Raw genomic sequence first — 26,449 nt, forward strand, 5'->3', positions numbered from 1 at the left:
TTATTATTTTGAGTCGCTAATAGTGCTGATATTATGGTTTAAATTTTTATGGAAAGTTTACCGCATTTTACATTACATTTCCAGTTTTCACACATAAGCTTAATTTTAACTTACTCTACCTATATAATACGTAATTTACATGCACTTACTGTTATTATGACGTAGGTGAGAACAAATGAATACACAACTTTGTTGAAAAAATTGTAACTTCAATTAACTCAGAAAATGTAGGCCTAATTTTATTTTCAGAGCAGAAGTGATGTAAGTCAAAAATGGGTAATGAGGGTTAAAGTAAACATTCTGTAAAATACAGCGCAAAGTAGTAGTTAATATTGAATTTATTTAAACTATTAGTAGTTAGTGAATATCACGAAGGATATATTAATTGCTACTTTGCGCTGTATTTTACAGAATTTTTACTTTAAACCTCATTCCTAATTTTGACTTATACCACTTCTGCTCTGAACGGCTCAAATAATCACTGGTAATGTAAAATCAACACCAATAACAGTCATGCAAATTATTACAGAAAAGATTGCTTTTTATATTAAATTTAAAAAGGCTCTTTTAATTCTTGAGAACTTAATACGTCTGCCACATGAATCTATACCAACACATCAGAAATTTATCGATACAGTCTGGATTTATTGAAGAAGTGAATATTTTGCAAAAGGATTATAATACGCCATGAATTCTTGAAAAAAAAATAACACCATAATCCCTACTTGAATGCAATATAACATTCAACTTTTGAAAAATATAAAGAAAAAAAACACGAATACAAAAATTATGGAATTACTTGCATTAAAAACTGTAGATACATTATCCAAAATCGGAATGGTTACACATTTACACATGATCTCTGCAAAAGAATAATATACTGTAACAGGTATTTACTTTGTTTTTATTTCAACTGTCCTTCCTGACACACAAATAGGTAACTGATAACTACCTACAGCGTGGATTATAAGTTATGACTCAGTTATGATTTTCTCTTGGTCTTTAGGGAATCTGAAGAACGTCAAATTCGGAGATTTAAACTTGTTGTTACTGCAATTTTCGTCATTGCACGCATGATTAAAACGTTATTACAACATCTCGCATACCTTTAAAGCACGTGCTGGCTGTATCAACCCTATGACCAGTGTCTTGCCTGCCGCTTGAGCGCTAGTGTCGTGAATGTTGGCAAAAAAAGTGTTGAAGTTGCGCGACTATATATATTAGACTGTGGTGGCACCGCAAAGAGCGCTGTACAGGACAACATGGCCACTCTATAGTCTTCTCTTTCTAACTCGTTGCTGTGCAGCGATGACACGTTGAGTATGGTGGGCGGAGGGAGAAAGGAGAACGGAGCTTTTCATTGGACCTCACGTGAAAATGTCGTCTGCTAACGAAAATCTGGCAACGGAATCACGGAGACAGTGTAGCCAAACTTCCCAGTTCCTTTGGAGTACCACGTGCATTAAGAGTCGTATTTCGTACCAGGGTCATTAGCTCGTGCTTTCTTAAAAACAGTAATTTTAATTACTAATATTGTTGATAGTGTTATCGAGAACTATATACAGTAGTTATTTTAAACATGTCGGTGACAAACGCTGAACATGCTTTGAATCTCGCGCCACTACGTGGCAATAGAGCTCAGAAAGCGAGGAACAGAACGTTGCTTCCGGTTTAGTCGGTTCATAACCTGGCTTTTAGTATAGTTATAATAATATTTTTTTTTACATTTCAGATATAATAAATTATATTATAAAATAATATAATACATTATAAAATTATGTATCAAATTTGTTTCATATTTGTATATAATATAATATAATATAATATAGGTATATGGTTTTACTTCTCTTAAGAGTTTTGTTTTTCCATTTTGAGTGCTATCAAATATTTACATATTTTAATTGTTGTTGGGGTCAACGTCTCAACTCTCATTATAAAGGAACTCTAGAGTCTAGACATTACAGTTAATGACGGACTTATTATTTTATGGATCCAATTTATTTTATTTGAGTACATAATGTACCTAGGTGTATTAATTATGTGTTATATTTCCGCTGTGTCGACTGCTAGCTGGTGTGATATCAGCGCCAACTCTAGGGAGAAAGCAGACTCTCACGCTCTAGCTGTCTTGAAGGTCATTGAAATCAGTCCGGCTACATCAAAGGTACCGACGCGAAGTGTCCATTCTTAAAATCCCTATTCGCTGGTCTGCCTTACGGCCTGTATTAGATCACGATGGCAATGGCACAGTTATTGTTCCTAGTACTCACAGCGCTCCAAGCGGCTAGCAACTATCGCGAGAAATGCGAAAAATCATCCCAAGCTTCGCGACTGTATATATTAGACTGTGCTATTATCACATCAATTTACATTACTTTCACACTTTTCACTAAAAACACCCGAGACAAAACAAAGGACAAATCCACCCTCACAAGTACAAACATTGTAACTCACTTTCTTACATTTTTCAGGAGATGAAAATGAAGTTTTAAAATGGTCGTGTAAATTGGTGTACACAGATATGTAGAATAACAATAAGATTTTACATACAATTGGGGAGGTTTAGAGTTACATTGATAGTACTGGATGAAAAAGAAACAATTTAAGACCATATTAACTAGGATAACTAAAAACCATAAAAATATTGAGTTACAATGTTAGTACTTGGGAAGGTCGAAATATGACACTATCACAGTCTACTATATACAATCACGAAGCTTGAGTTTTGAGGGTGCTAGAAACAATAGATTGTGCAGGTACTATTTTGCATTGCCTGTAATGAGGCGATATTAGCGATCCTAGTGGTGAGCAACTATCTAATGTTTGCATATTTACTACGTATTGAGCTTCGTGAGTGTATATATTAGACTGTGACGCTATCGTGTTTAGCGCTCTGTTTCTACCAGTAACTTGGCGGCGTAAACATGCGCAGACTGGTTTCAATTTTGGACAGCACACCAGCGCTCTGTTTGAGTCTATACTTGTTTTTTTGAAAGATGGGACATGACAGTTAAGCGGCCGAGCTTGGAACTACAGTGCTATGTTGCCAATATGGACTACCATGCTGCCAGCTGATGGAAGCTAGCAACTGACGTTAAGATGGCTGACATTAAAACATTCATTGACAATTGACGCAAAAGTAAGAAAACAATACAAAAATCGACAGAGAATCAAACACAAAACGTACCAATGCTAACACTATGTGCACAATAAATGTCGCTAAGAGAGTTATGAGCACTCGCCATGTGGAAACATTAAGTTTGGCAACTCAACCGTTGTTACCATAGCAACAGGCCTACCACGCTATGTGACATTCAGTTGTTTTTCCGATCGCAACGCTCCTGTCATGTCCCATCTTTCAAAAAAAAAACAAGTATAGTATATTATATAACGTCTTTGAGCTTAACTCGTTGGTTTGTAGACCCTGACAGTCGATGTCAGAAGTGTCTTAAAATAAAAAATGAAGAACAAAACAGTTCATTAATGTTTAAGAAATGGTGTAATCTAAATAAGTGAAAAGTGAATATTATTTTATTGTTAGGATAAATCTTTCATTCATAAATATGTGTTACACTTGTTACAAAATATTTAATTTTATTACGAAGTGTGTAGGTCTACCTCACTTAAATTGTGCTCGTCAAGATTGGATTTTAATGAGAGAGTTCGAATGCATTAAGAAGTACGGATATATTGATTTAGGTTAGTTATTACTAAAAGTTGATAATGCAATACATTTACAGTATGCATTTAGGCATACATCAAGATTTATTTTGTTTTCAATCCTGTACTGTTACCTTGAATATCAGATGGTGGTAGTAATAATCCTGCATTTTATTCAAAGCTTAATTAAATTTTGGTTAATTAGTTTGCATGCATGTAATTGTTATTCTTAAGCAATATGCAGTACTGTAAAATTTGTGGACGCTAGGGTTGATATATGTGGACGTTGTGAAAGTAAATAGGCTTTTGTTTTTAATTGCGCTAAATATTAAACACTGCCAAAAAGCACGTCAAGAAGTATTGTTGAAAAGTTTCCGGGTGAACATAACCTAACTTCGGGATAGTGAGAGTTACTGTAATCTACTCTAAAGTATAGCTGAATGGAAATCCAGGAAGAAATGGTCGTGTCAAATACAACCTAGTTTCGCAAATGATATGATTTTTTTTATAAAGCCCACATAGATCAGGAAACGCGAGGTTTTGGAGAATTGTAAGAAATTGTTTACGAGAAATGTATTAGTGGGTTTACCACAATATCAGATGATGGACACGTCAATTTGATCAACAACAGGAAATGTACGCATTTCTAAGAAACTTATACTGTATTTAATGTGAATACTAAATATACAAACTTACAGTTGTCGTAGACCTAATTGTGCATACAAAAATATGGACATTTTTGTTTTCTCAGAAAATTGGGAATATTATTTGCATTCAAGAACACTGTGTATAAAATTGTACCTGTACATAAAAAATTAAAAGCGAAACTGAATATAATATCATAATCCAACTCTCATAAAATTAATGTCCTGTTGGTTATAAACAGATAGGCTAGCCTGATTAATTGAACCATGCATAGCATCAATTTTTTTATATCATTCATCAATCATTATGATAGGCGTACTTTTGGGAGGAGGGTAATTACTTTAGAAAAGTAGTGTTATCTTTGACGAAGTTATAGAAATCCACGCATTAAAGCCCTGAATTGACTTCAATTTGAAGCAATGCTTTTACCGTTTTTTCTTGGATTCTATTTCTTTCAGGTGTCCAAATGGTTTTCATGAAAGAAAACTCTATCCATAAGCGCAGAAGTTACTGAGAGACTACACAAGTTCAATAACTTTCTAAAAATTGTTACTTTTGTTTCATTTTCTTTTAATTTTTTTTTAAATTTCAGGCAACATATTTACACTTTCCAGTTCTGTGTTCGAATCACTTCATTTTCTTCTCTCCTTCTTCACATTTTCTTTGGCCTTTTAAAGCACAAAATTCACGAGCACGGTCTCATCAAAAAGTTTGTCAAAGTTCATAGCAGCATTAGGAAATGGGCGCATTTCCGCACAGAGGCAGTGGCATTTCTTTTAAGGTTAGAGTCCAGTTTAGGTATGTGTGTATTAATCGAAAATTAGTGGCTAGAAAATATTGAGAATAGGACGCATGTTTATGACATTTTTTTCGATTAATACACACACACCTAAACTGACCTCTAACCTTAGAGGAAATGCCACTGTTCCTGTACGGAAGTGCGCCCAGTCATAAAAGTTCAGAATGTTTTCTTCGGAGCCCTATTTCGTTTCACCTTCAGTAATCAGTATTGCCAGTTCCTGTGGTATTTATTTTAGCAGCAGACCATTGACCTTTGTGTATCACCACTCTGTTGATTCAACCAAATAATATAAAACTAATTCATAGTGGTAATGCTAGAGATAATGTCAATGTTATGTAACTTGTTCTGGTAAAAAAATATATGGAAATAGATCTAGAAAATTATTAAATACGGTCAATGTTACTTATGTCCCGCCCACTATAGAGACATAGGCCAATTTTACACATATTTAGTATAACTTGTTGCTTCTTTGACAGGTTAGGTTTGGTTAGTTTAGGTTTTTGTTATAGCCTACCTTCCATATACGATTATAGCGCAACATTGGCAGTGATAAAAGTGAAATATTCGTTCAGTGGGCGTTGGATACTCTACATTCACCATTCACTGCATTTTTAGATGTTTCATATTATACTGTATCTGTACCTCTGAGGTTCTGGCTGATACGTACATCTATTGTCAGGCTGTACATCTTACTTGATGATATATGTCAGAGGAAGAACAATTGTTTGTATACATCTGGAGGTGATTAGTGTAATATGTTACTATACTAGGGGCAGAAAAAATAGGCGGGTATGGCGAACCTCTCATTCACTACCCCGACTCCTATAGCCCTCAGAACCTGTTTGGTGCGTGGTCCTGTCTCAAATAAATTACTCCTCCATTCACACGTTTTGCACTATAGGGAAACTCAAAAGAACAAGTAAAATGATAACTTTATTTCTAATAATTACAAATACCTGATTTACTGAATATTGTTGTTTTGTTTAGTCAACTGTCCAAACACAGGTCTGAAACTCATAAGTGACAACAATAAGGCATCACTCATAAGGTAAATAAGCCAGGAGATAATGAGTTATGGTGGCCAGTTCTCTTTTCCCCTCCATTACATACATCACTGAATAGTAAGATATTACACTAATCAGACTTCAGATGATATTATCATTTATAATATTTTGCAAGTGAGCCATCTCACAAGTGTAATAATTATTATAATGTAATGTAAACCGAATACAATATATAAAATATTTCGCTTTATACACAAGTATTTCATTTTTATGTGTTTTGAGAATATTGTATTGAAATAATAAATACTAAATAATGTTTATACAGTTATCAACTTTGTGAATCATGAGAAAATTAAAAATCAAAGTGCAAAAATTTAATATATTTTTACTGTGTGTAGAAAATATACACGTTATTATAACGTGAACGAGTTTCGTAATAAAAAATACTTATGTATTAGAAGCACATTTAAGATTGACTTATTTTAGTAAAACAACACAATAAGTATGACTAAAAAATTGTTCTGCACAAATTCTCTGAACCAATCATAGAGAAACACGCCTTGGCAGTGGCTGTCTGCGTTGATGATAGGACACTTTTAATGTCCTCACAAACTTTAAGTTCTTTCAAGAATCTGTAAACTTGATAAATAATGCCTTTAGTATGACTTCTGATACCAAGACTCGACTGAGACATGATAGTGATTACTTGGATGATTAGTATTTAAAAATACTGTTTATTATGATGTAGGCCTATATTTGCGAACAAGCTATAACACAGTAATATCACAACTGAAGGGTACACGGGAAAAACAAACAATGTCACATTTCCATTAAGGGTGAGATAGTGATCTATTTCGGTATATTATTGCAAAATTTATTGATGTTTCTACTTGAAACGAAGGGAATGATGAGTGTATCTGTGGTTTTAATTCTCCTTTACCACTTTTGATAAAAATAACACTAACGTTTGTATTAATACAGTGAATTAGATAATGACATCACCCTTAACAGCATTGTGACAGTGTTCGTTTTTCCCCGTGTACCCTTCAACTAGCATTAGGAAGGTGTGAGTAGTCTCCGCACAAGACCAAAAATCCGCCTATTTCTTCTGCCTTTACTTTAGTCAGCGATGTATGCAATGGAGGGGGAAAGGAACTGGCTACCCTACCCCATTATCTCGTAACTTAGTCTCCTAATGAGTATTGCCTTATTGGTGTCATTTGTGATATTCAGACCTGTCTTCGGACAGTTGGCTTTTAAACAACCACTCTATCTACAGTATTAACATTCACTGTCTTAAGCAATAATCTGTTCCCTGAGCATTCATCAAAGAAAATGCTTTCAATGTTGGCATGAAGTCCAGGTGCAGAGAAATAAACTTCTACAGTTTTCAGCAACTCTTGCAATTTTCCAGATTTTTGTCCATTGCATTTAAATTGTGGACTTCTGTTTTTCGACCCACACTTACTTTTGAAGCGTAAACTCGCTGACTGTCTGCAAAATCTGTGGCATATGGCAACTCTGTGCTTGAGTGAAGAATTGCAAAAATATAAATATAAGTGTAGGCCTAATGCAAATTTCTGTGTGAAAAATAATACTTTTTTAATAGAATATGACTCATTATTCATGTTTGAATATGTTTGACTTAAGTGGTTTCTAAAAAAAAAATAGAACAATTTTACAAAAAGTTTCCTTTATTCTACAAAATAAGACGAAAATTTGCATGTATATAAAAAATACCAAATTTTCTTTCAAGATCATTATTTGGAAGATGACTTCAGAGTTTTTGCTTAAGGTGAAAAACATTTAAAATAATCTGTATGTGGAACTTCACTAAGGATGTATTTAATAAAGTTCTACATGGAGTAACATTCTAATACAGTAACAGGACCTACATGACACCAAAGGGAAGACAATATGACTTTGGAGAGTTTCTTTGTATATGTAGGGAGCTCAGTCGACATAGGCCTATGTTGAGCATATTGTAGATGATGATGTAATACTGTATGCGAACATTTTCCCTTCTTCTACACATGGTATGCATTAAACTGAAATATCACTCCATAATTAGGTGTCTTGTTCACTTTTTGTATGAAATTATGTCCATTTACAAAATTAAATTTTCAACCTCAGATACAACCTTGTAGCTTTACTTCCTAAACATGTAAGCAATTAATAATAGGCCTAATTAAGAATTCTGATAGGTTTGTTTTTCATAACAGATTTGGTTGAGCAAGTAACTAAATAGATGTAGCCTATGTAAAAATGAAATTATAACTGAGAATATGTTTGCACAAAGAAAACTGACGAAAATATTCATAAATAACTTACAACTTACGAATGGCATGTAAGGAACCCAGAGGTTTATTGTCACCCTCATATATGCCTGCCATCAGTCCCTATCCTGAGCAAGATTAATCCAGTCCCTACCATCATAATCCACCTTTCTCAAATCTATTTTAATATTATTCTCCCATCTATGTCTTCGCTTCCCCAAATGTCTTTTCTCCTCAGGTCTTCCAACTAACACTCTATATGCATTTCTAGATTCACCCATACATGCTACATGCCCTCCCCATCTCAAACGTCTGATTTAATGTTGCTAATTATGTTAGGTGAAGAATACAATGCGTGCAGTTCTGCATTGTGTGACTTTCTCCATTCTCCTGTAACTTCATCCCTCTTAGCCCCAAATATTTTCCTGTGCACCTTATTCTCGAACACCCGTAACATCTGTTTCTCTCTCAAAGTGAGAGTCCAAGTTTCATAACCATACAGAACAACCAGTGACACAACTGTTTTATAAATTCTAACTTTCAGTTTTTTTAAAGCAGACTAGATGACAAAAGCTTTTCAACTGAATAATAACAGACGTTTTCCGTATTTATTGTGCGTTTAATTTCCTCTCGAGTGTCATTTCTGTTTGTTACTGTTGCTTCAAGGTATTTGAATTTTTCCACCTCTTCAAAGGATAATTTTTCGTTTTTTATATTTCCATTTCGTACAATATTCTGGTCATGAGACATAATCATATACTATTTCTCGGGATTTACTTCAAAATCTATCTCATTACCTGCTTCAAGTAAAATTTCCGTGTTTTCCCTAATAGTTTGTGAATTTTCTCCTAGCATATTCAGGTAATTCACATAAACAAGCAGCTGATGTAACCTTTTCAATCCCAAACCCCCTCTGTTTTCCTGGACTTTCCTAATGGTATATTCTAGAGCAAAGTTAAAAAGTAAAGGTGATAGTGCATTGGTTTAACCCGCAGTGAATTGGAAAAGCGTGAAACAAAAACTGGCCTGCGCTAACTCTGCTGTATACTTTCACTGGGACACATTTTAATTAATCAAACTAGTTTCTTGGAAATACCAAATTCAGTAAGAATATAATTTAAAACTTTTCTCTTAACCGAGTCATATGCCTTTTCAAATCTTCGAATAACTGATCTACTGTGCCCGTATACTCCCATTTTTCTGCAATATCTGTCAAATACAAAAATCTGATCAATAGTCGATCTGTTACACTAAAACCACAGTGATGATCCGCAATAATTTCATCTACATAAGGAGTTAATTTTCTCAAAAGAATATTATGGCTCAGCAGTTTGTATTTGAATATTAAACCAATCATTTATATTTGGCCTCTGTAGATTTAGTAGCCCAAAAAAGTTTTTCCATCTGTTCAGGATGAAATGAGAGTCTGCAAGCAAATCACCATTCTCATCTTTGATCACGTTTATCCTTGCCTAATATCCTTCCTTAAATTCCCTTATGCTTTTTTATGTATACTCTCATGCAGGATATTGTACTTTTCATAATTAAATTTTCAATGTGGCAAAGTGACTAACCTAACTTCATTATCATTACTAATTACATGTAAGCGCATCCTACTTTATCATTGCTCGTTTCTTGGCTGGTAGACTTTTCCCTTTCCTCTTACAATACGTTAAACTTTCATTTTGTTGACCCGGTTGGCGAGTTGGTATAGCGCTGGCCTTCTATGCCCAAGGTTGCGGGTTCGATCCTGGGCCAGTTCGATGACATGTAAGTGTGCTTAAATGTGACAGGCTCATGTTAGTAGATTTACTGGCATGTAAAAGAACTCCTGCGGGACAAAATTCCGGCACATCCAGCGACGCTGATATAACCTCTGCAGTTGCGAGCGTCGTTAAATAAAACATAACATAACTTAACTTTCATTTTTTCTGTCATCTTGTCACATTGTATAAATACTTTTGCTTTGTAGTTTCAGCAATGATTCCCTGCTTTTGCAAGAATCCATATTTGAAATAGTTGATGTTAGCATACCTATTTTTCCATGTATATTGCTACCGTAGCACTTTTTGTTAAGAAACCTGATTTTCCATTGCAAATTTAAAAACCAAAGTAACATACGACATAAATAGCACTGCCCAACAAAAAAATGTGTCATACCTCTGTGATAAAAATAGGTGATTCTTAACGAAAAAGTTGCGCTGATTTTGAAAATCGCCATAGAAATCTATCACTTACTTACTTACTTCCTGGCTTTTAAGGAACCCGGAGGTTCATTGCCGCCCTCACATAAGCCCGCCATTGGTCCCTATCCTGAGCAAGATTAATCCAGTCTCTACCATCATATCCTATCTCCCTCAAATCCATTTTAATATTATCTTCCCATCTACATCTCGGCCTCCCCAAAGGTCTTTTGCCCTCCGGCCTCCCAACTAACACTCTATATGCATTTCTGGATTCGCCCATACGTGCTATCACGTCAGGTTAAAAAGATATAAATACATTTAGACTCTCACATATGCGGTTTCAGATAAAATATTATTTTAAATTAATTCTTATGATAAAATGATATATTATATAATGTGCTCATGTTAGGTTAAGATTAATTCACACATGTAGTTTTATATGCATGCAGTAGTATTTGGGCCATATTTTAAGGGAACTTGCCTGCAACTTTGCTTAAAAATGTTTGGTATTATGTGATTTTCTCTTGTACTTCTGTCTGCTCTCCCTCACAATAAACCAACAGTAATCCCCTATCATTACGACCCTAATACCTCTTCTTCATGATGAACATGTCTTGATGAAACTGTTCCCCTTGTTCATCACTAACATCACCCAGATTTTCCAGAAAAAAGTTTAGATGTGAATGAAGGAAATGGATTTCAAAGACATTCGACAACCCATGTTTTTGTAGCATTTCAATAAATTTGACACCAAGTTTTATAGTTTTCTTCTTTTGTGTTTCCAATAAAACCAAGCACAACAACAAATGATTGCCAAGCTGTTAATTCAACCATTTGTCAATTTTTCTCAAACATTTCATCCGCCATGAGTTTTCTTATATGAGGTCCAATAAAAATCCCTTCTTTCAATTTTCTGTATGTTAACTGTGGAAATATGCAAATCTACTACCATCCTTGTTGAGTGTCTTAACAAAATTCTTCATCAGTCCAAGTTTTATGTGTAAGGGAGGAAGAATAATCTTATCGTGCTGAACCAAAGGTGTTTCTTTACATTACTTTCTCCCAGAATATATTCCTGCCGCTTGTCCCACTGTTGTACCACATAATGTTTTTCTGTAGCACGGCTGTCCAACAAACAGAAAACAATATTTTGTGCAAATCAAGCAGCAAACCAATTACTTTAAGGTCACCGTGTATCTTCCAACAATGAGCCTCATGTTTTAAAACACGCACAATCTTAGTATACTTTCATAACTTTCTTTAAGACCTACAGAAAGGAAAACAAGAACAGATGGAAATTCATTGTAATTATGAAGTAACACTGCTTTTAAGCTAAACCTAGATGAATTTATAAACAATCGCCAGTCGTCTGGACACTTATTCTCACATAAGTTACATCACGTTTTATGTGGGATATATTACTTTACAACCCATTAGAAATGCCAGACCTGGGTTCTCTCCTTGCTGTGTCTACTTCCAGAAGAAAAGACAGATTTATTACTGACGAAGGCTTGGTTAGATGATATAACAAATAACACAGTTTCATCTTTACATTTTGTAAGTAACTTATGTAAGTAATTGTGTAGGACGGGTAGCCAACATATGACATGCATGTTACCAGGTGGCATGCAAACTGGTTTTCGATGTGACGTGACGTGATGTGGCATTTTAAACATTGTTTTCAGAATCTACGCGTGAAAATGGACTAAAAACATGTATTGTCTTCACGGAGGTAAATTTCATGTTGGGTAGTGTAGCATATTTTCATTATTGATTCCCAGTAATATCAAACAAATGTACAGACACAGAAACAAAATTTGGACCACCTGAGTTTCCAAGTTCCAGTGATAACATACTGCGCATGTTTATTGCACAGTTCCACTATTTTAATAAAGAAATTTGAAGTCGACATGAAAAAATGTATACGAATGAACCTTTCCTTCTTTTTTTTAACAAACAAAAATTTAGACCTAATCAGTATAGGATGTTATTTATGCAATGGAAATATTTTAATTAAATTAAAAAACTCAGTATTAACTCAAAAAAAAAACTTGGGCATTGGAAACATTTTGTAAACAGATTTGAAATCAGTGTGAAGACTCTATGAGAAGCTACCATTAAAAGACTAAGAGTCCTCTATCAAGTGAAAATGCTAGTTTGTTTAACTTGTCATAACTCGAAAACTGGTAGAGGTAAGTAGCGAGAACTTTTAAAAGTAATTTCCATTCTTTATCAATATTTTTGTCACTTTGACCCTCTCATCTAAAGTGAAAAATAAAAAGTTTGTTGCTTATCAACTTTTGTAAATGTCTATTCTATGTCTATTCTGGACAGATCACTTCGAAGTTTAGTTTTTTTTTTTCACTTTAAAAAAAGAATTTGATTTCGAATTTATTTCTATCCTTTCCTTAGATATTGAACTATCAGTAAAAAAAAAAAAAATTGCAGCGGGATAGGTTCGCTACCATAGGAGCTATGCCATGCTAAATGTTTGACAGAGCGGGAAATATTGTCCTCGTTGCAAACTGCAACTGGCAAAGAAAGAACCAAAATGTTAGATGGTTACACCCACTAACATAGAGCCTTAGGGAAATGTAACAATGTTGTATTGCTTGTTTTGCCTCAGATTGCTGTAATGTGATGCAGAGACTGAATGCCTAGATCAAAGAAGTTCTTGCAGGAGAATTGCGAGGAGAGGGAGAGACAACAGCGTCTTATAGAAGCTCAGAAAGCAAGGGAAAGGAGAGCAAATCAGACTCCAGAAGAAATTGCAGGTAGATCCTATTTATAATTGAATGAAACGTTTGTTTATTTTTTGTTTAAGTTTTCGTCTTCTGGTGGGATTGGTTCTGTTGATAGAGATTAGGTTTTTACATTTGTATTGGGATTGTAGAAACATACATTCATCTTATTATAGAATATATGTGATATCTAGAAGAATTATCTGATTGCGGACTGATATATTTTTAATGCTTTTTCTTTTTCTTTTTTTTTATTTGTGTGTTTACTTCTTAAGTAATTTTTTATTTTTCTCATTTGTTCAAGTGGCGTATTCTCATTCATTTCCTGCTCCTATGGGCTTATACCAGGCCAGCAATGGTTTGACATTTCTTGAAGATGACTACCACAATATACATATTTAAACAGTAGGGACACTTTGGCAGTTTTCTTCATGCTATGAATGTGCGCATACACATAGCTTTAACTCTATAACTACAAAAGCAGACAGCTTGGATTGGGTTTATAATTTGTAGACTTTAAAAGAAATATGGCTGTTTTAAGTAAGAACCACATTGTTCAGCAGTGAATTGTTAAAAAAATAATGGAAGCAACTCCGAATTAATTAATTTATTATTATTATTATTATTGTTGTTGTTATTATTATTATTATTATTATTATTATTATGTTTTTTACTTTTCCAAAGGAACTAGAAAGACAAGTACGAAATACTTCGTGCAATATGATTTCTGATTTCGCTTGTAGCCTACTGTCACTTAATAATGGGTGAGGCACAGCTCCATGAGTCGTATGAGAAGTTTCAGTGCTGACATAAATCGTGATACCTGTATGATATACGCCTCAAAAGAGGGCATGTCAGCAGTGACATAGTCGGGAATTTAAGATGGGGGGCCAACTTTTGGGAACATCACTTGACAAATTTGTCCATAACTTACATGCAACATCTTTAAAAGGCAATTATTATTATTATTATTGACAGAATAAAAAATGAAGCTGTGCTAGAAAGAGTGGAAGAAGATAAAGCTGAAACTGATCAAGAAGAGAAAAAGGAAGTGCCTGAATCACTGGCTAAGAAGAAACTGTCTGCTGAAGGATGCACTGGAAGGAATGGTGAACGGGTGAAAAGTTTGGGGCAGAAGAAGATATCAGATGATTGACAACATTAAGATATATGGATTGTATTCAGATTAAGAGGAAGGCAGGAAATAGGGAAGATTAGACAATGCTGGATTTGCAGTGAAAGACCTACCCTTGGGCAGAAAATTATGAGTGAAAAATTATTTTTATTTAATGCCATGAAATTTAAAATCAATTTAGACTTTCCAATAATATTTTTATAAAACAAAATCCAATCTAGTTATTGTGTTGAACTGTAGCTATATATATATATATATATATATATATATATATTGTAATCATGGCCAAATTAAAACAACTTGTGAGCAGAAATATAAAAGCTTTGTTTTAGCATGGTTCATAATCGATTCTGAACTGTGCATTCCAACAGACTAGAACCGATTCTGATCTTCCAGTTTCCTGTTCAAATGTACTTTGGAACACATTCGGAATGAGTGAAATTTATTCTCAATTAATAGCAGGAACTGCTGACGCATGCATGCGTTGCTTAATCTGAGGCTGAGGTTAAAATGCTTCGAGACTGGGCAGAGTAATATAAAAAAATAATCGATTGTAAGTGATTTGGAAGGTGACAGTGATTTATTTTATGACGAATTAAGTTCAGAAGATGAAAATAATTTTAACATGAGAAGGAACTCGGAAGTCCATGAAAGAACAGTTCAAGAAATGTCCCAACAACATAAAATCCCGAACTATTTCTGAGAATCTACTCAACTAGGGCATGTGTCGAAAGATGTTCGGTATTAGTTCGTAACACATTCTGAATTGCCTGCTGGAACAAACCTAAAGGATTTGTAATTCTAAATATTGGCCATTGTTAGTAAAAACAGTCAAACAATATTTTTCTTTCAGTGTTGCACTCACATCACCAATGGTGGATTGTTACTTCATGCTTTAAATAAAATAATTTTAAAATATTTTTTGAAAATTTGGGGGGAGGGGGCTTCAGCTCGGTGGGCCCCCTATGCCTATGCCTATGCCACTGATGTCCGGGGAAAAAAAAAGACATCTAGTAACTGCAGATATTAATGGACAGGAGAATGAAAAGGTGCAGTAATTTGTACCACCATATCTTATTGAATAAAAAATCACTGTCATTCGCCTATTCCGAATGTTCTCTTTCGACACATTTTGTCATATTTAAATGAAAGTGTAGAAGATGGAGAAAAGGTAATCAAACTGATTTTGGATGCAGAAGTAAACAAATTAAATTTGATAATGAAATCTATCCTCATATTGGCCTCCTTTAAAATACTTATATCTTTATAATATTTGTTATTTCCTGGTCTATGAAAACAATATACAGTATTACTGTCACGAATATTAAATACATTATATGGGGAAAAGAATTTGTATTAGTCACTAGTGTCATCAGGTTTCTGCTAGCTGGCAAGTTGGATAGGGAATTTAACACAGTGTGTGTGTATATGTATGTATATTATTAATGATGTGAGAATTTATTATTTCTAATGTATAGGCTTTGTTGTTGTTTAGTCAACTGTCCAAAAATAGGTCTGAACCTCACAAGTGATACCAAGAAGGCACCACTTATGACGCAACTAGGCCAGGAGATAATGGGGTAGGGGGTCAGTTCCTTCAGATGCATACAAACAATTGTTCTTCCTCTGACACATATTATCGAGTGAGTTGTACGCCTGATAATAGCTGTACATATCAACAAGAACCTCAGTGGAAGATAATATAGGCTTTTGCTTTTGTTAATTTTTACTTTACCAAATTCTCTACATAGATAAATGTTTTACATTGACAGCTCGAGTTACTAATAAAACTACTTTCTTGAATGTATGAAATGTCTTACAAATTAGTTCTTCCTAGATATGAGCTTGTGGTTACTTCTGTTTGTGAACTGTTCATTTGGTATGAACTGTGCTGCTGGTATAATATTGTCACAGTTTTTAAGTTCTTTGATATATTTGTAAAGTGCATGAAAGCAACTACGAACATCTATACATACACAATTCTTTTCAGGACACAAGGAGAATCCAATATTTGTGTATCATGTACTATCTGCCAGTGTTCTGTTTATAGATTAATAATTTAAATTTTATTTGAGATATTGAATTTAAAAAATTTTAATGCATTAGAATCTTCTGTTTAGCCACTATGGTAATCTAGTGGCTAGAGCGCTAGACTCATAATTGCGTGGACCCAGGTTCGATCCCCGGCATATCCCTGATTTATAACTTGTGGTGGGCAAGTCTGTGGTTCAGGTAACACAGGGTTTTCTCTGGGAGCTCTGGTTCCTCTCTGGCATAATTTTATCATGGGTGTAACGTAGACCAGCCTCCTGTGGCACACCCTGAGCAACGACTTTGTCAATAAATTGATCTACATAACTGTCTTTATATGGGTGAATGACAAAAAGTCAAGTACCTGCCATTAATCAAAAAATTTTTTTGTAGTGTGTAATAAAAAAGAACACAGCAAGGCGTAATCCTAGTACCAATTTAACCTTCGTAGATTGCGATCAGCAAATAAAGTTAAGTTAAAAATGTTTTTGAGGTGCTTAGTTTGGGTATGTGATGAGTGTCATTTCTTGTAGCTCGTAGGATGAGAGATGCACAACGTGCTCGGGAAAGAAGGGCAAGGTTAACACCAGAACAAATAGCTCGGCAAAGACTTAGAGATGCCATTCTGAAACGAGAGAGAAGAGCAAAAGAGTCTGAGGCTGAAAAAGCAATTCGTAGATCCCTTGAAGCTCAGAAGGCAAGGGAGCGAAGAGCAAAGTTGATGGGCAGGAAGCAGAGCGTTACCAGTATCTGCACCGCTGCTGCTGCTGCTGCAAGGATGGGTCTGTCTCATTTTGTAAGTTGAAATAAAGCAAGAAATCATACAACATTTTCTGTATTGCATACTTATTGTTATCGAACATCTCTGATTAGGAAATGAACTTAGTTGCAGGAAAATAAGATGACTATAACTTGTCTTAATAAAATACAATTAATAGAAGCATGCAGCCAAACAGGGGTTCTTTGTCATGTTAAAGTGTTTCTGAGAGAGATACGTTTAAAGCCAGGACACTAAAATATCAGCCGTGTGACTTGACTGCACGACATAGACCCTTATTCAACTGCACTTTCATAATAAGTTTTCTGGTTTAGTAATAGTAATGATTGTCATTTCCATAGCGTACTATTTACCTTTATTATATTCAAGTGAATTCTAAACGAATATAACTTAGTGCACTCATAAAGCACAAAAATAAATAATAAAAAATAAAAATGAAAGGCTGTACTCCTGCCACCACAAAATGTAGCAAGTTGACGAAAATAATATTCTACATAATACAGTAGTGCTATCATAAAGTCTGACACAAAACATAATATGAGGGCAATTAGGACCTTGATAATTGCCAGTGCGTTTTAACATGGTGTTCATACAGCTCATAAAAGGTTTTGTACTCTTCTTTAATTCTTGGAATGTAGGCTTTCACGGCTGGCGTCATAGTTATCCGGGCTAAAGGACCACACCACTATCGATGTCTCCCAACAGACCACGGCCCTTTAGCCCAGATAACATCGATCCCTATACCTTGGTGATTGGTAATCTGCTTATGACACTTGACTTTAGGGTTAATCTTCTTATGTGATTTTCTAATTTTTTGAACATTTAAGCCACATGACTTCGGTGATTTTTATCCCAGAATTTTTCAGAAGAATGTTTGTTCTCTGCACTGCGGAAACCTTTAAAGTCTTTAGTTTTAATTTCTACGATGTAAAATTTCATGTTTATAAAAGAGTTGGTGATAAGGATAACATACTTCCACTGCGAGGGAACAAAGACCTCTGACACCCATTTCTGATTTTATATTAGGACAAAATCCCTGTCACAAGGCAGGAAACTATGCCCCAAACACAATAATTTCTGATATACCTCACTGATAAGTCTACTAGAGACCAAATACAAATATTTTCAAGGTGTAAGAAAATTTTGCAAGAAGTTTGTTGCAAATTCTCTTTCCTGGCCTTTCAAACTAGTTGTTTTGCATCCACAGACTTCATAAAGAATAGTTTGCTCATCATAGGAAGGTTGGTACTATTCTTCAATTGAAAGTACTTCTGAACAAGACCTAGAGCAACCACAGACATAATCATATCAAGGTCCCTAATCCACTGACGCGACTGATCTCGCAACTTTACACATGCGGTTGAAGAGATAGTAACCCTGCTATTCTATGATGTTCATCACAATAAACAAAATCGACGATATTGGATTCATCCCATGTTCTTGAAGCATTCCACATATGGTACATTCCATACGCTCAAGTATTATTTTTGCAAACACGATGATAAGTTTTCCACAATACAAGAATGAGTGTGAAATCTTTCGACCAATGTTACAATTCATCAAAAAGGAAATAGAAGAAATCGATACAAATTTTTGCCAGAGATTACACCATGAAGAAAAACTCTCACTTTAAAGTATGAAAAGCACCGCACACAGAGACATTTAAATGACCGAAAATATGAATAACAAAGTGACACATAAATGAATAAGCATGCCAAATATACATAAAACCAAATTTTGCATTTTTCATCATATTTTGTGAACATTTACATGTGCATTTCCTGTAAACTTCAACACATGTTTTCCTTGGGACATTTTGAAAAATGTATTTTAATATAACTTACTCTAATACAAAATAATTGTTTTTAACTAGTAACTGGATCGCAATAGTCAGAAACTCCACATGTCCATTTTTTTACGAAATTGAGTTATATATGATTTAATATTCTAAATATGTAGACTCATGATATTATGAAAAGAAACCCCCACATATTCCCATCAACATTCATTTCAGCTAAAGTGTTAAGACAAAAATAATAAGAGCATAAATCTAGGATCTGAGATGTTTTTTGTATCTCCTGAAAAGTTTGGTTTTCTAGACACATGGCATTTCTCAATATTCCAGTTCAACTAGGGTCTGGATAATTATTTAAATACATATTTTTAGTTTACTAGTGAAGCGTATTAAAATTATTTGCAAATTAGGTAGGCCTAATATTGAGTACCCTAGTAGATTTTAAAGACATATTTTGGCTTTCAGAATTCTTGTTTTAGTATGATTACTTGCATATTTTCTTTATATTTGAAGAAAACATTAGTATTCGTGAAGTTTAAAACTGCTTTTTACCAAATGTTGAGGTGCTGTAAAATTTTAAGAGAAGGGAAAAGAATGTCTAATCTCTCGTAAATCACCGCAACATTCAATGATAATTCTACAAAGCCAAAAATATTAGCACTTCTATAAAGATGTGTTCATTTCTTTTCTTTTCAAAATATATTTCTTTGAAAGTACATATTTTTTTTCTTCCTTTTAATTTCAAACTAAGGTATCCTTTAATAAAAAAATGTATAAACCGCCGGCGTGGCTCAGTCGGTTAAGGCACTTGCCTGCTGGTCTGAAGTTGCGCTCGGGTGCGGATTCGATTCCCACTTGGGCTGATTACCTGGTTGGATTTTTTCCGAGGTCTTCCCCAACCATAAGGTGAATGCCAAGTAATCTATGGCGAATCCTCGGCCTCATCTCGCCAAATACCATCTCGCAATCACCAATCTCATCAACACTAAATAACCTCATAGTTGATACAGCGTCGTTAAATAACCAACAAAAAAAGAATATACGAAAACTTTCTAATTAACCCCTTCACAGCAGTTAAGTGAAAAATATACAATTTTATTATTTTACAGGACAGATCTCTCAACTCATAGTATTATTTTAAAATATTATGTTATAAATAGGCTATGTTTCATCTTTTAGTTGTACCTTAGGGCATAAAGGTAAGGTTTAAAACTCCTTTTTACTCAATGTTCGGATGGCGTAAAAAATTGTGTTGATAAGGGAAAAACATATCTAGCCTTTTTAGTAGATCCTTCATCCACAACGAACTATTGATTATTAGTGACAAACAGTTGCCTGTTGTAAAATTGACACAGGAATAGAGATTCTTATGGCATTGCTATGAATCACCTTCTCATAAACATTAAAATAGCATGTGGCCATAATGTAATAATGTAGGGTATCCAGTCCTACGATAGGTTGTAAAAATGAAAATAGGATAAGGAGAGAGGAGGTGAAGAAGAAAGAGTGGAATAAGTGGGCATAAGAATAGGAGGACCTGATCGGTATAATTACCTAACTTTCACTAAGTAATATTTGTTCACTGTTCTTTTATGGAGTAATAAACATGGGCTGTTCTCACATGCGACTGACCATGTCAGTGAGTTTTGTACATTGACATTCATTACTTTGTTCACTTGGCTGTGCTTCGTGTTTGAAAACTTGGCCCCGTGCGATTCGGCAGCTGCTCCACATCAGTGGGTTATACTCCATACAAAGTAATGCAACTAATGGCCATGTGTGATAACAAGCAACTAGCAGCTCACTACCAGTCGCGTCAGTGGGTTAGGGCCTTAACACACTCCTTGCCTGCTTCTCTTCCATTTCACATCCTTCCAGTTATGTGTGTCAATTTTTATATATTTCGTCTTATTGATAATGGCTTATATCACTTTGTGACAGTGTATTATCATCATTCTCTGTGTTTACATTTACACCACTGTTACTCCCAAGGGAATCGACATTTACGTCTAAAGACTCCATGTTCTCTACACTACACAGTACAGTTCTGAAGATAGATACAGGGCTAATGGCCATATGCTTTGGACTGTAACCTTTATTCCAACGAATGTTTCCATCTTTTATATGAACCTGGTGGGGTTATTTTTATGCTTAATATGGTAAATTATAGAAGTAGAATCAGAAACCTTTATTCCACTATAAACTCAACATCAGATAAAATGTAACGTGGGCTCTTATACAGGCACATTGTATTGTATTGTATTTATTAACATCCATGGTATTCGTACATTGTTTCACAGCTAGAATGTGGAACAGGTGAAAAAACTTAATACTTCTATAAAGTCTTAATTTACAGTCACAGTCTAGTTGAAATATATACAGACGAGGTTTACAATGTAGTCTACTAGTACAACACTAAGTTTTAGTATCAATTTCATGAAGCGTTGTTGCATGTCGTGAATTCACCAACAGAATAGAAGGCATGAGAAATTAGGTACTTCTTTAATTTGGCCTTAAATAATCTTATGTTTTGAGTTTCATTTTTTATATCCATAGGGAAGCTATTAACAATTTTTACTGCCATATAACTCACTCATTTTTGTTAGCATGATAGACTTGCCAATGGAGTATGAAAGTCATTTTTGTAATGCGTATTTATGCTATGGACTGTTGAATTAGTTACGAAGTTTTCACGATTACATATGAGGAAGATTATTAATGAAAAAAAAAAATATTGACAAGCCATGGGCATTATTTGTAGTTTTTTTTTTTTTTTTTTTTAAAAAATAGTCCTACACAATTCCCTAGATTTGACACCTACTATTATTCTAATTACTCTTTTTTGTAGTAGGAATATACTTTTACTATCTGCGGAATTTCCCCAGAATATTATTCCAAAACTTATTACCGAGTGGAATTATGTACAGTTTTTAAGGTATTGATATTTACTATCTTTTGCGTAGATCTAATAGCAAAACATGCTGAATTCAGTTTGGAAGTAATTTCTATAATATGATTTTTCAATTTAACATATCGATTTTTAAGCCAAGAAATTTGGTTGTTGTTTCTAATAGAGATCTATTGCTAATTATTGCACTTAAAATTTTCAAGATTGAATTTGGACAGGATTTAAACTGAATGCTTCAATTATTAATATTTTCATAGCCTTTGTAATGACTACTCATTTTAATTTTGTTTGTAATTTATTCGTGTGTTGAGCATAATCATAAACTGCTTGGTTTAGGCTCTTTTAGCAGGGAGATTGTGGTCTGAAAATAATGTGTTCCCTCTTCCTTGTTTCAAAAATGGAAGTATTGACACATCATTAGGTTGTAACATTATCCAGTTGATAATATAAGTGCTGGAACTTCAGAATTGGGTATATTATGAGAACTGTATATGTATGATTGTTTTTATTAGAGTGACTGTACTTAAACTATTAATCAATTAAAGGCAGCAAGCGCAGTTAATACAATGTAAACTCTGTTGTAAGCAGTACTTGAAGAATTCTGGTAGTTATTCAATACATTCTTCAAAATGATAAGGCATATTTCCTGTATTGAAAACCATATTTGTTAACAGATGGTAGGACATCATTCCATAATGTGGCTCATTAGATGAAAATTATAGAAGTTAATCATAACTGTTTATAGCTTGTGGGATATGTAAATTAATGTGGAAGACGTATGTACAGTTCCCCTTAAAGAGAATGAGATGACTCTGGGTCATCGAGACTTAAAAGTTCTTCAGTGCGGTTGTATTGTATTGTATTGTATTGTATTTATTAACATTCCATGGTATTCATACATTGCTTTACAGCTAGAATATGGAACAAGTCAAAAAACTTAATACTATTATAAAGTCTTAATTTATAGTCACAGTCTAGATGAAATATATATACAGACGAGATTTTACAATATAGTCTACTAGTACAACACAAAGTTTTAGTATCAATTTCATAAAGTGTTATTGAATGTCATGAATTTACTTACAGAATAGAAGGCGTGAGAAATTAGGTACTTAATTTGGCCCTAAATAATGTTATGTTTTGAGTTTCATTTTTTATATCGATAGGGAGGCTATTAAAAAATTTTACTGCCATATAACGCACTCCTTTTTGATAGCATGATAGACTTGCCGATGGAGTATGAAAGTCATTTTTTTGACGTGTATTTATGCTATGAACTGTTGAATTAGTTACAAAGTTTTCATGATTACATATGAGGAAGACTATTAATGAAAAGATATACTGACAAGCCATGGGCATTATTTGTAGTTTTTTGAAAATAGTCCTACAAGATTGCCTAGATTTGGCACCTACTATTATTCTAATTACACTTTTTTGTAATAGAAATATACTGTTACTATCTGTGGAATATCCTCAGAATATTATTCCAAAACTCATTACCGAGTGGAAGTATGCAAAGTATATTGTTTTTAAGGTATTGATATTTACTATCTTTTGCATAGTTCTAATAGCAAAACAAGCTGAATTTAGTTTGGGGGTAATTTCTTTAATATGATTTTTCCAATTTAACACATCGACTTTTAAGCCAAGAAATTTGGTTGTCGTTGTTTCTAATAGGGATCTGTTGTTAATTATTGCACTAGAAATTTGCGAGGTTGAATTTGCACAGGATTTAAATTGAATTATGTTAGTTTTGTTACAATTTAATACCAATTTATTGACTGAGAACCAGTCACATATTTTGAAGAGAATTTCCTCTGTTGAAGATTGGAATGTGTTGGAGTTATTGGCTGTAATTACTATACTTGTGTCATCTGCAAATAATATGGGATAACCTACATCTTTTATTAGGGGGGCAAGATCATTTATAAACACTAGAAAAAGTAGGGGACCTAATATTGATCCTTGAGGAATTCCATTATTAATAGTTCCCCATGTCGATGCAGATTTCATAGTTGTATTGATTTCAACTTTCTGTTTCCTATCTATGAGATATGAGTGAAACCATTGGTGTGCAACACCTTTAATTCCATAATAATCTAATTCATCTAGCAGCATTTTATGATTTATACAGTCAAATGCTTTGGATAAATCACAGAAAATCCCTCCAACTTGTAATTTTTTATTAACTGCCTCCAGAATTTTGTCAGTTAAACTAAATGTTGCGTTTTATGTGCCTTTATTTTTCCTAAATCCAAATTGTTCTGGGACTAAAATGTTGTATCTTTCTAGATGATGATCTAATCTTTTATACAGAGTGCGTCAGAAAGAACGGATGGATTTCAAACTATTGACATGCAGCGAGGGGAGGGATATAGTGAGGGGGACCACGACTGTTGGGTCAGCGAGAGAATGCAGTTTCAGTTGAGAACGTGGTGTTGGTCTGGTGTACAACGTGCTTTCATCGCAGAGACATTTTTGAAAAATGAAGAGTCTGTGATCGCCACTTAGGACTCTTTTCGACATCGGACGTCATGCTAGGATAGGATTCCAACTCGGAATACAATTTTGCGGTGGGTGGCTTCATTTCGTACCACAGGTTCAACATTAAAGAAGAAATCACCTGGACGACCACGGAGCGCGTGTACACCTGCAAATGTGGAAACAGACAGTAGGTTGTCCGGCCACCTCAACGATCAGCCCGTAAACATGCTATTGCACTGAGATTGTCCGAGGTTACGGTAAGATCTCGCGCCCTGCGAGTTCTTTCTTTGGGACCATTTGAAGGCATAAGTAACCACATACACTGGATGAACTGAAGACGGCGATTCGTGAAGAAATCGAGGCAATCCCACCAACTATGACTGTGAAAGTGATGGCGAACTTCAGAAAACGCCTCGATGCCTGTATCGAAAGCCAGGGACATTATATGGATGATGTTGTATACCATAAGTAAACTGCATATATTGGTGAATCTGTTGATAACAATAAATTTTTGATTTGATGAATCCTTAAAATTTTCTTGCCCTGTGAAATCCATCCGTTCTTTCTGACGCACCCTATACATTACTTTTTCAAAGATTTTGGAGAAGACTGGTAGAAGTGATATGGGTCTGTAATTTTCTGGAGACATTGTTTCTCCCTTTTTGAAGATAGGAATAACCACTGAATATTTTAATCTCTCAGGAAATATACCATTGAACATTGAATAGTTACATAAATAACTTAATGGCCCAGCTATAATATGTGAACTCGCTTTTAATCTTTTGCTTGTTATTTCATCATACCCTGAGGAGTTTTTTGACTTTAGATTTTTAATAATTGCAATTACTTCTTGTTTGTTTGTTTGTTTGTTGGAAATATTTGAATATTTGGGAATTTTGTCGGAAAATATTGTGTTAAAGAATCTAAACTGTTAGTAACATTATCTTGGGGGATGTTGAGGTTATCAGTTATTGTAAGAAAATATTTGTTAAATATATTTGCAATTTCATTTGGGTCTGATGTTTTTGTATTGTTAGATATAAGGGTATAGTTTGTTACTTTACTTTTTGATCGTCCACTTTCCTTTTTGATTATGTTCCAAGTTGTTTTAATTTTATTATCAGAGTTTTGTATTGTTGTATTATAGTGTAATTCTTTAGCTTTTTGAATTACTTTGTGTAATATTTTTGAATAATTTTTATAGTGTTGTTTTAAGTTTGTATCATTACTATTTCTGCTCTGTATGTATAATGATCTCTTGGTTTTGCATGAGATTTTAATACCTTGTGTAATCCATCTATTGTTACATATTGTTTCATTTTTATACTTTACAGGAAAACTGGATTCAAAAATATTTAGAAATGTTTTATGAAACTCGTTGAATTTACTGTTCATATCACTTCGACTGTATACTGATTCCCATGTTTCACTTTTAAGATTTATTTCAAAATTATTTAATGATTCCCTGTTTATATTTCTGAATCTCACTTTAGTTGGTTTTTTTGATGATGTGTTAATATTTATACTTAGGAGTTGAGCATCATGATCCGAAAGACCATTAATTATTGGGGTTGTTTGAGATATGCCTATTTTTTCTTTTCCGATGAATATGTTGTCTATTGCAGTAGCTGAATCCCCTTGTATTCTGCTTGGAAAGTTTACTGTGTGTATTAAATTGAAAGATGCTAGCAATGAATTTAGTTGATCTTTCCTATTGCTTTCTGTTAGATAATCGACATTGATGTCTCCGCAAATAATGCATTCACGTTTCAGTTTTTGTAAGTATTCTAGTGTCTTTTCCAATAAATGAATAAAATTTTCGTAGTCTCCAGATGGTGCTCTATATAGACATATTATAATGAAATTATACATTTCATTTTCTAATTCAACAGCACAAATTTCTAAATCCCTGTCTTTGCAAAAATGTGAAAGATCAATATTTTTGAAATTAAGGTCAGATTTGAGAAATACACTCACGCCTCCATCCTCAAGAGATTGTCTGCA

At 34.0% G+C, this 26,449-nt stretch overlaps 1 protein-coding gene across 6 annotated transcripts in view; it reads left to right on the forward strand.

Moving 5' to 3' along the window:
- LOC138707368 (zinc finger protein OZF-like) overlaps positions 1-26,449 on the forward strand; it is a 69,182-nt gene that overhangs the window by 2,690 nt on the left and 40,043 nt on the right. Inside the window, exons 1-3 of one of the 6 annotated variants that reach the window (XM_069836675.1) lie at positions 3,000-3,699; positions 13,200-13,347; positions 17,014-17,276. In XM_069836675.1, coding sequence (XP_069692776.1) covers positions 13,227-13,347; positions 17,014-17,276 — 384 coding nt within the window. In that variant the 5' untranslated portion in view covers positions 3,000-3,699; positions 13,200-13,226. Of the gene's footprint in view, positions 1-2,983; positions 3,700-4,028; positions 4,297-13,199; positions 13,348-17,013; positions 17,277-26,449 lie in introns of those variants that run through there. The other 5 variants (XM_069836679.1, XM_069836680.1, XM_069836677.1 and 2 more) reach the window with 5 other exon arrangements.

The sequence above is a fragment of the Periplaneta americana genome, chromosome 10, assembly GCF_040183065.1.
Source record: "Periplaneta americana isolate PAMFEO1 chromosome 10, P.americana_PAMFEO1_priV1, whole genome shotgun sequence".
NCBI classification, from domain to species: domain Eukaryota; kingdom Metazoa; phylum Arthropoda; class Insecta; order Blattodea; family Blattidae; genus Periplaneta; species Periplaneta americana.